This window comes from Eurypyga helias, unplaced genomic scaffold, assembly GCF_000690775.1.
Source record: "Eurypyga helias isolate BGI_N326 unplaced genomic scaffold, ASM69077v1 Scaffold47999, whole genome shotgun sequence".
Classification (NCBI taxonomy): Eukaryota; Metazoa; Chordata; class Aves; order Eurypygiformes; family Eurypygidae; genus Eurypyga; species Eurypyga helias.
In genome coordinates this window covers 6052-18540 of record NW_010273611.1, presented here as the reverse complement: position 1 = coordinate 18540, position 12489 = coordinate 6052, and the positions used below count along the sequence as shown (strand labels likewise).

The following is a 12489-nucleotide window of genomic DNA, read 5'->3' as shown; positions in this document are numbered from 1 at the left end:
AGGCAGTGCCCTCCAGAGAGGATCAGCTGGGTACCTCTGCCTGCAGCCTGGCTTCATCAACCCACTTCCCACTCCGGGGTCAACGTGGAATTGAACAGGCAGGACCTTACGATGTTTCAGGCTGTAATACACAAACTAAACAATTCTTCTAGGGGCAAAACTGCACGGTGGGTGAAAGCATACTACTGGCCCAGGAAGATCTCATCACTTCACAGCTCAAGTGGCAGAGCCCTGTGTGCTAGCATGGAGAGCAGCAGGTTCAAGCTCTCCAGGGTTCACAACAACTTTGGTCTCTGTCATACAAGTGTCATACAAATCCAATAAAACCAAACGGAAAAAAAAATAGCAAGATTCTCACCCGACAGCAGCTAGCAGTGAGGTCCATCACCCGCTTGGGGCATTCACTGATCATCCCTTGGAAGGCAACAACATCCAGGCCATAATCCTGTGAGGAAGAGGAAGAGTACATAGGAAAGACTTCAGCTATAAAGTCCTTTAAAACCTCTTCATCCTTCTCAAGGTGTTAAAGCACTAAATGCTCATGGTTTAAAGCTTTTAGGGTTTCCATCACAACTGTTTTACTGATGGCTATGCGAAGGCATACAACATCAATCAGGGCAACATCAGCTCTGGCAGGACTGCACAGATGGTAAATCATTAGTAGAGCTGGGAGACTGCAACATCCTCCTGTCTGACCTGCACTGTCCCTGCAGGGCAGTACATGTCCTCCTGGAAAAGCTCAGGCTAAGGCAACAAGAGCCACAACCAGAAACCAGCACCAGGTGGTGAGCAGTGACTGCCGAGGACAGGAACTGCAGATAATCTGGTCTTCCAACAGCAACTGAGAGGCAAAAGGGTCCAGCCAGCTATTTCCATAACAACATCCATAACTCCAGACTTCAGAGTCTCTAGTAAGTAATTCTCCTTCATCTTTGTGAACACAGATGAAACATTAGTTCCGGTTCAGTCTCACAGAAACATGGAATAATGTCTGGACACTGCAGGTTCTTTGTCTTGCTCCTCGGAAAGCAAAATTTGCTGTTTTCCTGCTGGATTTTTCATCCCTGTTCAGGATAAGTTTTCCCTTCCCACTTTGTGGAAGGGAAATGTTGAATCAAAAAAGGCCATGTTTTTCAGGAGGCCCACTCTTTCGACATGAACTGCGCATTAACTCAACATACTGAAAACAAATGTTGGTGGTGAAAGTTGTGTTTAACCTGCCACTTCAATGGAGAAAATGAAATGTCAAAGCAAAATGAAGTGTTTGGAATTAAGGTCTTTAGACAGAAGTACTTCACCTCAAACTGCTGGTCTAACAAAAGATTTTCATTACAGTCACGATCTAACTCCTGATTGTCTGACAGAGAGAAGCCACAATCTGGAAACACCATTAGATTTGACTGCAGGAATCATTACCTGAGTCCTGGGAAGCACTTCAGGGTCAGCTGTGATCCTGCCCAAGATTTCACAGAGGACAATGCCAAAGGAAAACACGTCCACCTGCAGGAGGGGTGGGAGAGTGGGAGGTGGGAGAGGGCATGCACAGAAGCAAAGCACGAGAAAAGAGAGTACCAAGGACAAGGTCCTTCAATTAGCTATGCAAAAGCCCATCAGAAAAGCTCGTTGGAGACGGAGGCAGCAAACCCCTAAATTTTTTCTGGGTTTCTGAACCCACCCAAAAAAACCACAGCCCCACTTGGAGTCCAGCCTCATCTTCGGGAAGCCTGGTCCCGTGTCTGGTGCGTCTACCACAGCTCTGACACCCCACCCAGATCCCGAAACAGGCTCATTGGGCTGTAACTCATCAAGCACCTTCCTTAGAGAAGCTTCACTGTGTTTGTCCACAGCAGCAATCTATTTCCCTAAAAGTTTAACTTAACAAGGCCACATAAAAAAATTCCAAGTTGCTAAGCAGAGCCTTACTGAGCAAAGATCCAGGTAGCAGGGCAACACTTCCCAGGGAAGGAGGGAAGGGCTGTTGGGACATGTCACCAGCAAGCAGAGGAAACATCTCCCATGCTCTGTATGGAGCTCTGGTGATGATCAAGGAGCTGGGAAGAAGTGCCATACCTTCCGGTCATACGGCTCTCCCCGCAGCATCTCAGGAGCCATCCAGAAAGCAGAGCCCACCAGAGACAGCTTCCTCTCCACATCCTTCACAGGCAGCTCCACCACTTCCCTGGCCAGGCCGAAGTCAGTCACCAGTGCCTCGCGGCCCCGTGGCGTTACTCGAATAAGGCAGTTCTGAAAGGAGCCCGTAGGGCACAGCATGAGACACCCAGCGAGGAAGGGCCTGGACACTTGACTGAGCAGCACTTCACCAGCCCCACCTTGCTGTTACAGGCTCTCCCCTCGCCAAAGACCTGCATCTGGCAGCACACATGGAGTGCAGGGGGCAGGTTAGGGATGGACCGATCACATCTGAAGCCCCAGAAAAAGTCCTTTGAAGAAACTGTTCGACGAACAGGATGATCCACATCCTTTTACCTGAAAAAGGCCTCGAAACGTACATGTCAACCTCGTTCACCGTTCAGCTGAAGGCAGGCAGAATTACAGCCACAATCCTTCTCACTGTCCACACCTACACATTACTAACATAGCTTTCTGGAGGAATTCCTATAAAATTATCTTAAGGTTTCTCAAAACTCCAGTGGTTTCAGCCCCAGAATTTCCTCCTTGGCATCTGCTCCCAGGGAACTAGCAGAAATGACAGGCATCTTCTCCACATGGTTGTCACTAACAATTAGGTTTCAAGTGTGCATGTCCACACTTCTCTCCTGTAACTTCAGCCATCATCACTGCAGGTTTCCTAGGTCTACCTGGGGAAGAATGAACCTTTTTCAGGGTTGAACCATCACAGTGAGACAGAATGGACAGGCAGGGACCTCCAGTACGTTCCACAAGCAGATCTGGAAAGCTCCTGAGCTCCTCAGTCACCACCTAATAGGAAATCACATCTCACCTGAATTCAGAGAACACTGACCAAGAAACCTGTAGTCAGAGTGAACCAGGCTCTTGCTTTGCCCTTGCCCGGTGTTTGTGATTTCATGGTTAGTGACTGACCCAAGTAAACATCCTGAGATTACACAGGTGCGTTCCATTCCTGTGCTCATGTCTCTCAAGACTGTAACGCCTGACTGGCTTCCCCGATGCCAACCTTCGTCAATATTTCAAGTTTATCTTAAAAAGCTCACAGAGCAGCAACGAAAATGCCTTTTATGAGAAACACCACTACCTATCCAGCATCAACTACAAGTACGTGCACGTTCCATGTCAATGAATCACCAAGGCAGCCTCTGGTGTCAGCTGACACAAACGTGGTCCAGGCTGGTGGCCAACCCCTCAGCTCACATTCCCTGGGATATCAGGACACGCTGTAGATCTGCCTGAGGTTTGGATACTTTTCTCCAAGAGAGACAGACAAGGCACTGCCCCAGAATATTCCTACTGCCACAGCAGCACCAGAGGAACAGCTATATCAAAGCCTGTTCCCATGGACAAACCTGAGAATAGCAAAGCCCCAGTGCTGTTCCTGCCCCCACCAAGCCGCAGGAGCCCATGCTGAGGAAAGCAACCTCCCAACCCCGGAGGCCAATGCACCAGGAACATGATGTTCCTTTGTGTTACACACGAAGCCTCTCTGCAGCTGCCAGTCTTCAGAGCTGGCATGCTGCCAGGTGTGAAACCTGTGGAGGTGACCATCATACAAACAGCAACCTGGACTTTCTGGATCAAGAAGAACAACTTCCCTGCACTTGATGGGGAAGACACACATCTGAGCTCTGCTGGTGCTCTGCACACAGACAGGAACCACTGCCACGGCCTTGCTCCCAGAGCCTGTGACCAGCTCTCATGAGCAACAGCTCCCTCCTTGCTGTGAGCAGCAAAGGAAACCTCTAAATGTGGCAGAGCCTCTCCTGCAACCATAGGCAAAGAAATCCTGCACACATTTCCATCTGATTTCTTTTCTGACAGCAACAGGACAAGGAGCAATATATTTTTAGCTCTAACTGTGTCTCCTGCTTGGCAAGCAATGAATGCAATGTAATGACAGGTTTTATCAAGAAAGCATCCTTGCCTGCAGAGGCATTAGCATGGAGCAAAGGACCAGCATGAGGCCTGAGGACTCCTGGTTACAGCCCTAAGGGGTCCTTCTACAGTCCACTAACACAGTTGCTTTCAGTGGTCCAGGGGTGATGTCCCCTTTCCAGCTGCGTACCTTGGAGTTGAGATCTCGGTGGTAGATGTTCTTGGAGTGCAGGTAGATCATACCTCTGGTGATGTCAGAAGCTAAGTCCACTTTTTCCTTCCATGTCAAAGCAATGTCCTTGCTGGCCAGGAGCTCCTCCAGGCAACCCCCATTCACATACTGGGAACAGAGACAAAAAATGGGTGACTCTGCAGTTGGACACAGGCTCCCCTGAACTTCCCAGGTGCTGAACCCTCCCTCACCAACGCAGGAGCCTCTCCTTCAGGATGGAGGTTGGGAGTGCCACCGTAGGCAGAGGCCCCTGTCTGTGGTACAGTGCAAATACCCTTCCTAGCACAGCAAGTCACTGCTGGGCTCTGGACTCTGCCCCACTGCAGGGATGGCTGTATTAAGCCAGCCATGACTCTCACTCAAGGCAGTCAACCAGAGGCAAAACAGCCTGGCAGTGGCTCAGTCAACGCCTTCTACCACCAGCAGCATAGGAACAAGGTGAGACCTCCCTGACACCAGCCTAGGCTTCTTTGTGAGAGCACACCACCATTCCAGAGCCACCCTGGAGGTCCTGCCACTCTCTGTTTGCTTTACTTTCTATTCCTGCCCTCCATCCCTGGTTCCTCTTCTCCCCCCAGCTAGTCCATTCTAGTCCTTTGGTGGTACCAAGCCAGCCTGAAACACCTTTTGGCAATCCTGCCTGAATTTCATGGCCTTGCAGTGACTGTGCCTCACTCTAGCTGTGACCAGCTATGAGGCAAAAAGGACCAGAAGCCCCCCCAGAGGCAATCTTGCTAATCCAGAGCCATTCACAGGCACAGGAGTTGGAGAGTGGTACACATGTGTTACAGGCTATCTGCCATCCTCCCTGCCAAAGAACTGCAGGGTCCTTGACTGCCCACATGACACTTACAAGCAAGAAACCTTTACCTCCAGAATAGGGTACAGCTTGTCATCCTTCACGCATATCCCAAGGTACCTAAACAGAAGAACATGCCAAAGACAAAGAAAAGAAGCATCAAGGTTCAGCTCAATTTCTCACTGCGTAACTGTCTTGGAGACACCATGCCAAGTCCAGCCCCTGCCAATACCTACTGCTCACACCCGGAGGATGTGCCCACCTGACGATGTTGGGGTGGGACAGCTTCTGCAGCAGGCTGATCTCACGCACAATCACCTCTTGGTCCACATCGTTCTTGTAGATCTTCACCACCATCACTTTACAAGCAGCAGCCTGGGTCACCTGGAGGCAAGGTTGGAGCAGGGTCTCTCTTAGCTTCCAGAGGTCTCCCAGGCCCTCTAGATAACAGCATCCCTTCCCATCCAAAGGCCTGAATCTCGTTTCCCAGTTGCCCAAAGTTTTGCACAAAGTGCATTTCTACAAGTGCAAGATGCTGTCCCTTTCACATAAGCTCCACTCCAGTGATGCCTGCCTGGGTGGCTGGGCACAGCTAGGTCCCTCCTGCCTCAACACATCACACTACTCTGCCAAAATTTGTGTGTTCCTTGGACTGACCAGACTGTATCCCTTCCAGTGCCTTGCATTCAATGTCCCTTTCCAACCGCAGCCTGCCTCCATCCCTCTTTCCCATCTGGGTCTGATCACTGCACAAGGCTGCTGGCCACACTCCTCATCCCCAATTCCCCCTGCACCCCCAGCCCATGGTTAGCCCTGCTCCACGCAGGCTACCAGACAGACACAACAGAGAAAACACAGACCCAGCTTGTCTCTCCCCAGCATCCCAGGATAGAGGTCCTGTGTCTGCTTCCCAGCCACATGCTAACCTGAACCTCTGCTGTGGATTACCACCAGACATTTCATTTCTAGGACTTCCCCCAAACAGGGATCCTGGAAGCTAAAGAACAGAAAACAAAATGCTTTTCTTGCACCTCTCAACACTGAACAGACTGAACAAGCATTTTCAGGTGGAAATTTGCTGTGGAGGCAGCAGGGTTAGGCAGTACTGAATACAAGGGTTTTGTGCAGGCTGCAGGACACAGAGGGTGCCCTGCCTGTCAGCCCTGATAGGTCCCTGCACTGTAGCTCATGTTATCTGGGTTGAAGATCCAAGCAGTTTCCAGACTGTATCACAGAGCACTGTGGCACTTCAGCATTTCCATCTTCAATTAACATTTCTTTTAAGGAGACTCATGCATCAAGTGTGACCCGCGCTGACAGCTCCCCCAGAACTAGCAGAGAATCCAGCCACGGTATCATTTTCTCTTATTTTGAGGTTTGTAGGGGTTTGTTCGTTCGTCTTAAGGGGAAAATAGTATAGACACACCCAGAGCTGGCTTAAGAGCAGCACTCTGAGTCCCAAAGTGTCACCCATTGCTCTCTGTGATGGTCACTTTATGGATAAGGTTACTAGCCCATGTGGAGAGAACAAAGAGGTGCCTGTAAGACCTAGCTGGGCTGGAAGGAAAGAAATGGTTCATTATAATCAGGGTCACAAAACAAACTGTCTTGGAAGCAACATGAACTGCTGCTTCCTTTCTGAAGGAACACAACCTAACAGTCAGTGTTGTTGCTAGAATAACTGCCTCTCTACTCGAGCAGATTTTAAGAAGCCAGGGCTCTGACACCCTCACCTGATGGGACAGGTGACCATGGGTCACTCATCAGATGTAACTGATTATTAACTGTAATTGCACAGATGTAAATATGAGATGCTATCAATCTTTGCCTGAAGACTGGGAGTGCCCTTATACCCAGGAGAGAGTACAGGGAGCAGCTGAAATCTGGAAGATCTGAAAAATTTTCAGAAGAGCAAATACTGAATTCCAGTGAGACCTACTAGCTCTGCATAAACTCCAGTGAAGCCACTGAGCTTCCAGCTGAAGCTGCATGTCTCAGCTGAACACCAGCAGCATTCACAAACACTGGTGAGTCGGTGAGTGCTGGAAGGGTTCCTCTCCACAGGACAATGCAAAGTCCAGCCTGGTCTGGGGAAGAAACTGAAAAGGAAGGTACACCCACACCCAAAAAACATAGTGTGAGAGACGGGCAATGATAACGGGCTCAGAAGGCCTCTTCCAAGACAACAGGCCATAGGACTTCGCTCTGGCCAACCTGGAGCAGCCATTGGTCTGCTCTGAATCATGCCAAGTGTCCAGTTTTGTCTTGGATGGATGTGAGAACCAGGAAGTGCAGAGGGGCCTCCAAGGTAGCATTTCATGCTAATGAGTGATGCAGGGTAAAGATCTGGTGTCAGCCTTGAGTGGAGAAATAAAGGTTAAAATCTGGAAAGCTGCAGAAGGACAGGGGGTGGGACTGTGCTTCCTAATGTGTATGGAGCTTTTTGAGGGTCAACAGAGAAAGAGGCTGCTCAGAGGCTCCCTTTGGGCAATGCCTTAAACCAGCCTCAGAAAAAAAAAGAAGTCACGTTCCATTCCTCTCCTGCTTTTCAGCACCTCAGACCCCTACATATGAGACAGCTGCCAATGAAGAAAGCTTTTTGCTTTCCCTGAGAGAAACTAATGCTTGAATATTCCTTATCGCACATCAGAAAACTAAGGTGGAAAAAGAGGGAAAGTACCTCATGCCCAGGTCATGCAATACATAACCCAAAGAGCAGAAGGCTGTGCCCAGACCTCTGAGTCACCAAGTAGAACCAAGTGAATCCTCCTTCTTCAGCCAACCCACATACAACAACTCTTGAGAATGGGCTTAACTGATGGACAAAGGATGGCAAAAGCAACAGGCTGCCAGCACAGCCAGCACCAGCACTTCGGGGAGTCTCTGTCCTTGCTGCAGGAGCACTTTGGAAGACAGCATCTGTTGGCTAAGAGCTTCAAAGTACCAGCGCCAGTGATGCTTTGCATCAGGAGGGCTGCTGTTCAGGGCTACTGGTCCACAGGGGACCCAGGAGGACCACAAGCCAGAGCAAGTTACAGTCACACAAGTTACAGTCACACTCGAATTCCCAGAAAAAAGTCAAGTCCCCACAAAGGACTTTCCTTGTCTCAAGTCCTCCTCCACTGTCTTCTGACTATCTGACCCATAGCATTTCATTCAAACCTTCCTCCCCCACCCCCCATTTCTTTTTTTGCTTCTATTTCAATAAATTATTTCATTTTTATTCAAGATTCGTGTCTCCAGCCTGCCTCCAGCTGGAATTTCATTCAAAGCCAGGGCAAGAGGAAAATGTCACTCAGGGAAGAAACAGCAACTGTTACTATGAAAATCTGCTAGACAAAGGAAAGAGAAGGCAATGGCAACAGCACGTTGTGTAGGCAGGGAAAGCAATTCCTAGAGGGAGGCTGTGGTGCAGAGAGGTATTTGTCATGTGTTGCTCCAGTCTGCAAAGAGCTGCCTTAGACCTTTGGCTAGAGATTCCTCTTGAACAGCTTTAGTGCACTCTCCCTGAACCTGAATTTCACCCAAAGACGTTATCAGGTCACCAAGCCCAGACACAGTAGAGGAGGAAACAGAGCCTTGGGAAAGCAACATGCATTTATCTATCCAACTTGTGTATCTTCCACAGTTTCAAGGTCAGTTCCTGCCAGCCTGGCTCCATTAGTTTTAACTGGCCACATGTGCTTACGCCAGCAAGCATCTCACCCTGAGCATGTCAGAGTACTCCCCTGTCAGAAGCATCTTACGCTGGCCCAGAAGAAATGTGCAGGCATGATGTTTATCATGGGGCTGGTCAAGCTAAGGAGCTGAAGGCAATGGTAAAGTCAGACCTAGTCTGTTTCCACTGGGTCCGTGTCACGTCCCAACAAGCAACACCAGTGTCAGCAACCACATTCTGGAGGGCTGCTGGGAGGAGAGATAAGGTGGGCAAACCTGGCCACACTGCAAAGCAATGTGGCATTTACTCTCAGAGATGGAGCTGAGTCTCACTTCCTAACATGAAGCACCTCCTTTCGCACTGCTGTTCATAGAGCAGTGACCACCAAGGGCTGCAGGGAAAGACCCCCAGGACCCATCCACTCCCCGCAAACAAGCAGTGGCACTCCTGGGCTGAGAAGCAGCATGGGAGGGGGCCCAAAGCTAGCAGCACCCTGAATCCTGTGCTTGCTAAGAGAGGGTTAAACTCCAGTGGCACTTGGTGCAGGGAGTGACTCACAACAGCCTCAGTGAGAAAAGCAGTTTTGCTTTGGTAACACACCATCTGCATCATGCACTGGCTTGCAGGGAGCCATGGCTCTCCTGCCATGAAGGCAGCAGAGGCAGAAGTGGACAGACCAGCAGCCTGTCCCAGCCTCACCCTGCCCCTGGGCCCCCTGCTCTCCCCCAGCATCACCGTAATGCAGGCAACAGCTGGGGAGGGGTGAGAGCACGGACATCTACATGGGGTAGGGGTGGCAGGTATGCTGGGAGACACATGCAGCTTAATTTTACTTTCTTTTTTTCTATATATTTTGCTACAGTTTTGACGACAAAACCTGCATAGGATATAAATATCTCCCAATCTCATCCAATACCCAGCTTAGCTCCCTGACAAACCTGTTGTATGGCTAGATGACAGTATCACTGAACATTGATTCACTGAGTCCTCCCATCTCCTTTTTCACTATAGGAAGGGGAGATGTGCATCAAAGGCAATGTGCTTTTGATTGGATGGAAACCCCACCCAACCTGCCAGAGTGAGTTGGGAGGGTTGAAGACAAGGAAATAAGCTCAGGCACAGGTTCCTTGGGTGAAGCACCACATACACAGACTCAGCAGCTGCTCAGCTGCTCTCACACAGGGTTGCGGGATGCCTGCGTGTCAGTTTACCTTGTAGACCTTGGAGAAGAAGCCACTGCCTATCAGCTCAGCATTGAAGTTTTCCCAGAACTCCAGCTTCCTGACAGCTGTGCGCAGCCTCTGCCAGCGTTCCACGTGGTAGTAGGTGTCAGACGACTCACCATAGTACTGCATGGGACCGGAGGGCTCCGGTGCGATCAGCCCAGTCTCACACATCAGGAGGACAGCAGCTAAAACACAGTGTATTTCACAGTGAGCCGAAAGTGGCATTTGGACATCAAATAAATACCTGGACTAGAGACCAGGACTGGATGAAGCCTGAGGGAAGGGCAGAGGGAATGGAGACGAGGCATCGAGACGATGCACCCTGCAGCACACACTGCACTGGGAAGCATCCATGGGCACTGTGTGCTGCCTTATGCAGGTTGTATTCAGACTTCTTTAGACTAGGACTTAAAGATGTCAAATGAGCATATATTCATTTATACCTTCTAAAGATTTATGATAGATAGGATGCATCACCTTCAACACAGGATAGTGCAGCCCAGGAAAAGTCCAGGGGATTTAGCTCAGCCAGCTTATGCTGGGTTAAAAGCCACCATGTCTAAATTGAGCTTTTAGCACGAGTCACATGCTACATACTAATGCCACATCTGTCACCCCAGAGCTCTAGACAGGGCTTAGCTACTATTGCAGACAGCATGTGCCTGCAGGAAACACTCATCTTAAAAGGGTACTCACTTGGCAGGTGCCAACAGTTCATTATAAGGCCTAAAGAATCACAGAACAAGGAAATGCCTCAGCAATCCTCTTCCCGTGTGGGTATCCGATACTGACGACAGGTGGCGAGCACTCCCATCAGGCAGGGCACATGAAAGAGGTTACAGGGCCATTGCTTTACCCCTGCTCTGACCCAGGAACAGACAACCAAGGAACATCCGATGATGGTACACAGCTGCAGGGACCTGCCTGGAGGCTTTTGCCTTGGGACAGTCACTGCTCCTGACAGCCAGCACCATCTGAAACAAGCCAGGCCAGGTCCCCTCCCATCCAGCCTGCACCCAGCTGCCACACACTGGCAGAAGGGGAGAGGCTTGTGCAGAAGCAGGTGACAGGACTCACATCAATCACACTCGGCACTGCTAAAGCCACTCAGTTCTGGCTGTGTCACTGAAGACATTACCTTCCCACAGGGGTGATTTGACCATATTCTGCAAGGATATCTCTCTCTGGTGTGCAAACCAGACCAGCTTTGGCAGGGTTTCGGGCACGGCTGCAGCAGAGCAAGGCACCGGCACAAGCTGGTGGCAGGGTACAGCTTTTATTGCCCAAGACCATGCTCAGCATGCAGGGCGGAAGAGCAGGAGAGCAGACACAGGAGGTGCTGCAGATCCAGGCCAAGCAAGTGGTGCTTCACGCTCAGTCAGCAAGACACAGAGGAGCTCCGCCACGTCCTGCACACTGGCCAGGACATTATGGGACGCTGAGAGGGTCTGATAGATCCTGCTGACCCCAAACCAGCAATGAAACATGGTGAAGAGATGGGAAAGGGTTACCCTGAGCATCAGACTTATCTTTGAGGGTGCACTCTCAGGATTTATCCATTCCTGCCCACAATCCTGAGACACAGGTTTGCCCTCTCCTGTTGAGTGGATGGTGAAACAGTAACATAGCAAGTCAAAACCTCACACTGGAGTGCCAGGCAGAGCTGTGGCGAGCACCCCCAGCTGCTGCTTTATCCACCAGAGACACACACAACAGGCTCTGAAAGGCTCCCCCTCCACTTAAGTGACCTTCAGTAACAAAAGAATGAGAGAAGAGTCTGATCCCCAGCCACCCTGGAGCCGCTCCTGCCTGCAGGGTGACTCAGGCACAGGCACGACAGGTCCCCTCTTCCACAGGGAATGGTTTCCTTTTCAGAGGTCTCTCTGTTCAGTGCTTTTCCCACGTAGCACCTCCGCCGGCCATGACCTAGTTCATCAATTGCGTCTTTGTCCAGTAAAGAATCCTTACAGCATCCCCAGCATGCTGGCAATACCCCTTCGCATTATGTCGCTGAGTGGGAGCCAAGTCTTTATTTTCTTATAAATGCGGCTGTTTGTCCCCAGATTAGTGCCAACACATATGCTGGGGAAGAAAACTGCCTTTCAAAATGCCAAGGCTTATTTGAAGGCTTCCTAGGAGCCAGGGAGAGAGGGGGGGAGTGTGGGAGAAGGATGTGGAGTGGGAAGGGCAGTATTGGAGAGCCCACAGCCCCAGGCAGCAGGGCAGGGCACATCCTCAGTCACCATCAAGGTTTAGAGCACCAAAAGCCATGCTTTTGTCTGAGCAGGCAAAGCACTGGGGGCGCTGCCAGTATCCCCAATGCTCCCAGCTCAAATTCAACCCACGGGTGGAGAACCAGGCTTAGGCACAGAAGGAGGCTTGTCCCCTTCAAGGCTGCCCTGCCTGCAGGGAGAGGGGAGACGCAGGGGGTGGACCATGGTGCCACTGGCTTCCACCACCCCCTGGGGAAATTGCCCATGTCATGATGCTTTCAGCTGTGCCCATAGAAAGCGAGGAGCTCCCTCTCTACCCAGAAGCCAACACG

At 50.5% G+C, this 12489-nt stretch overlaps 1 protein-coding gene across 1 annotated transcript; it reads right to left on the bottom strand.

Annotated features, from left to right (window-relative positions):
* Window positions 1-358: 358 nt before the first annotated feature.
* On the bottom strand, window positions 359-10115 carry LOC104515515 (dual specificity testis-specific protein kinase 2-like; the record flags this gene model as incomplete). Its single annotated transcript, XM_010159520.1, has 7 exons — window positions 9930-10115; window positions 5323-5444; window positions 5132-5180; window positions 4220-4369; window positions 2071-2244; window positions 1417-1500; window positions 359-445 (listed from the first exon to the last, which is right to left on the bottom strand). Coding segments are annotated over exons 1-7 (852 nt in total), but the record flags the coding sequence as incomplete, so codon positions are not given.
* Between the last annotated feature and the right edge of the window lie 2374 nt (window positions 10116-12489).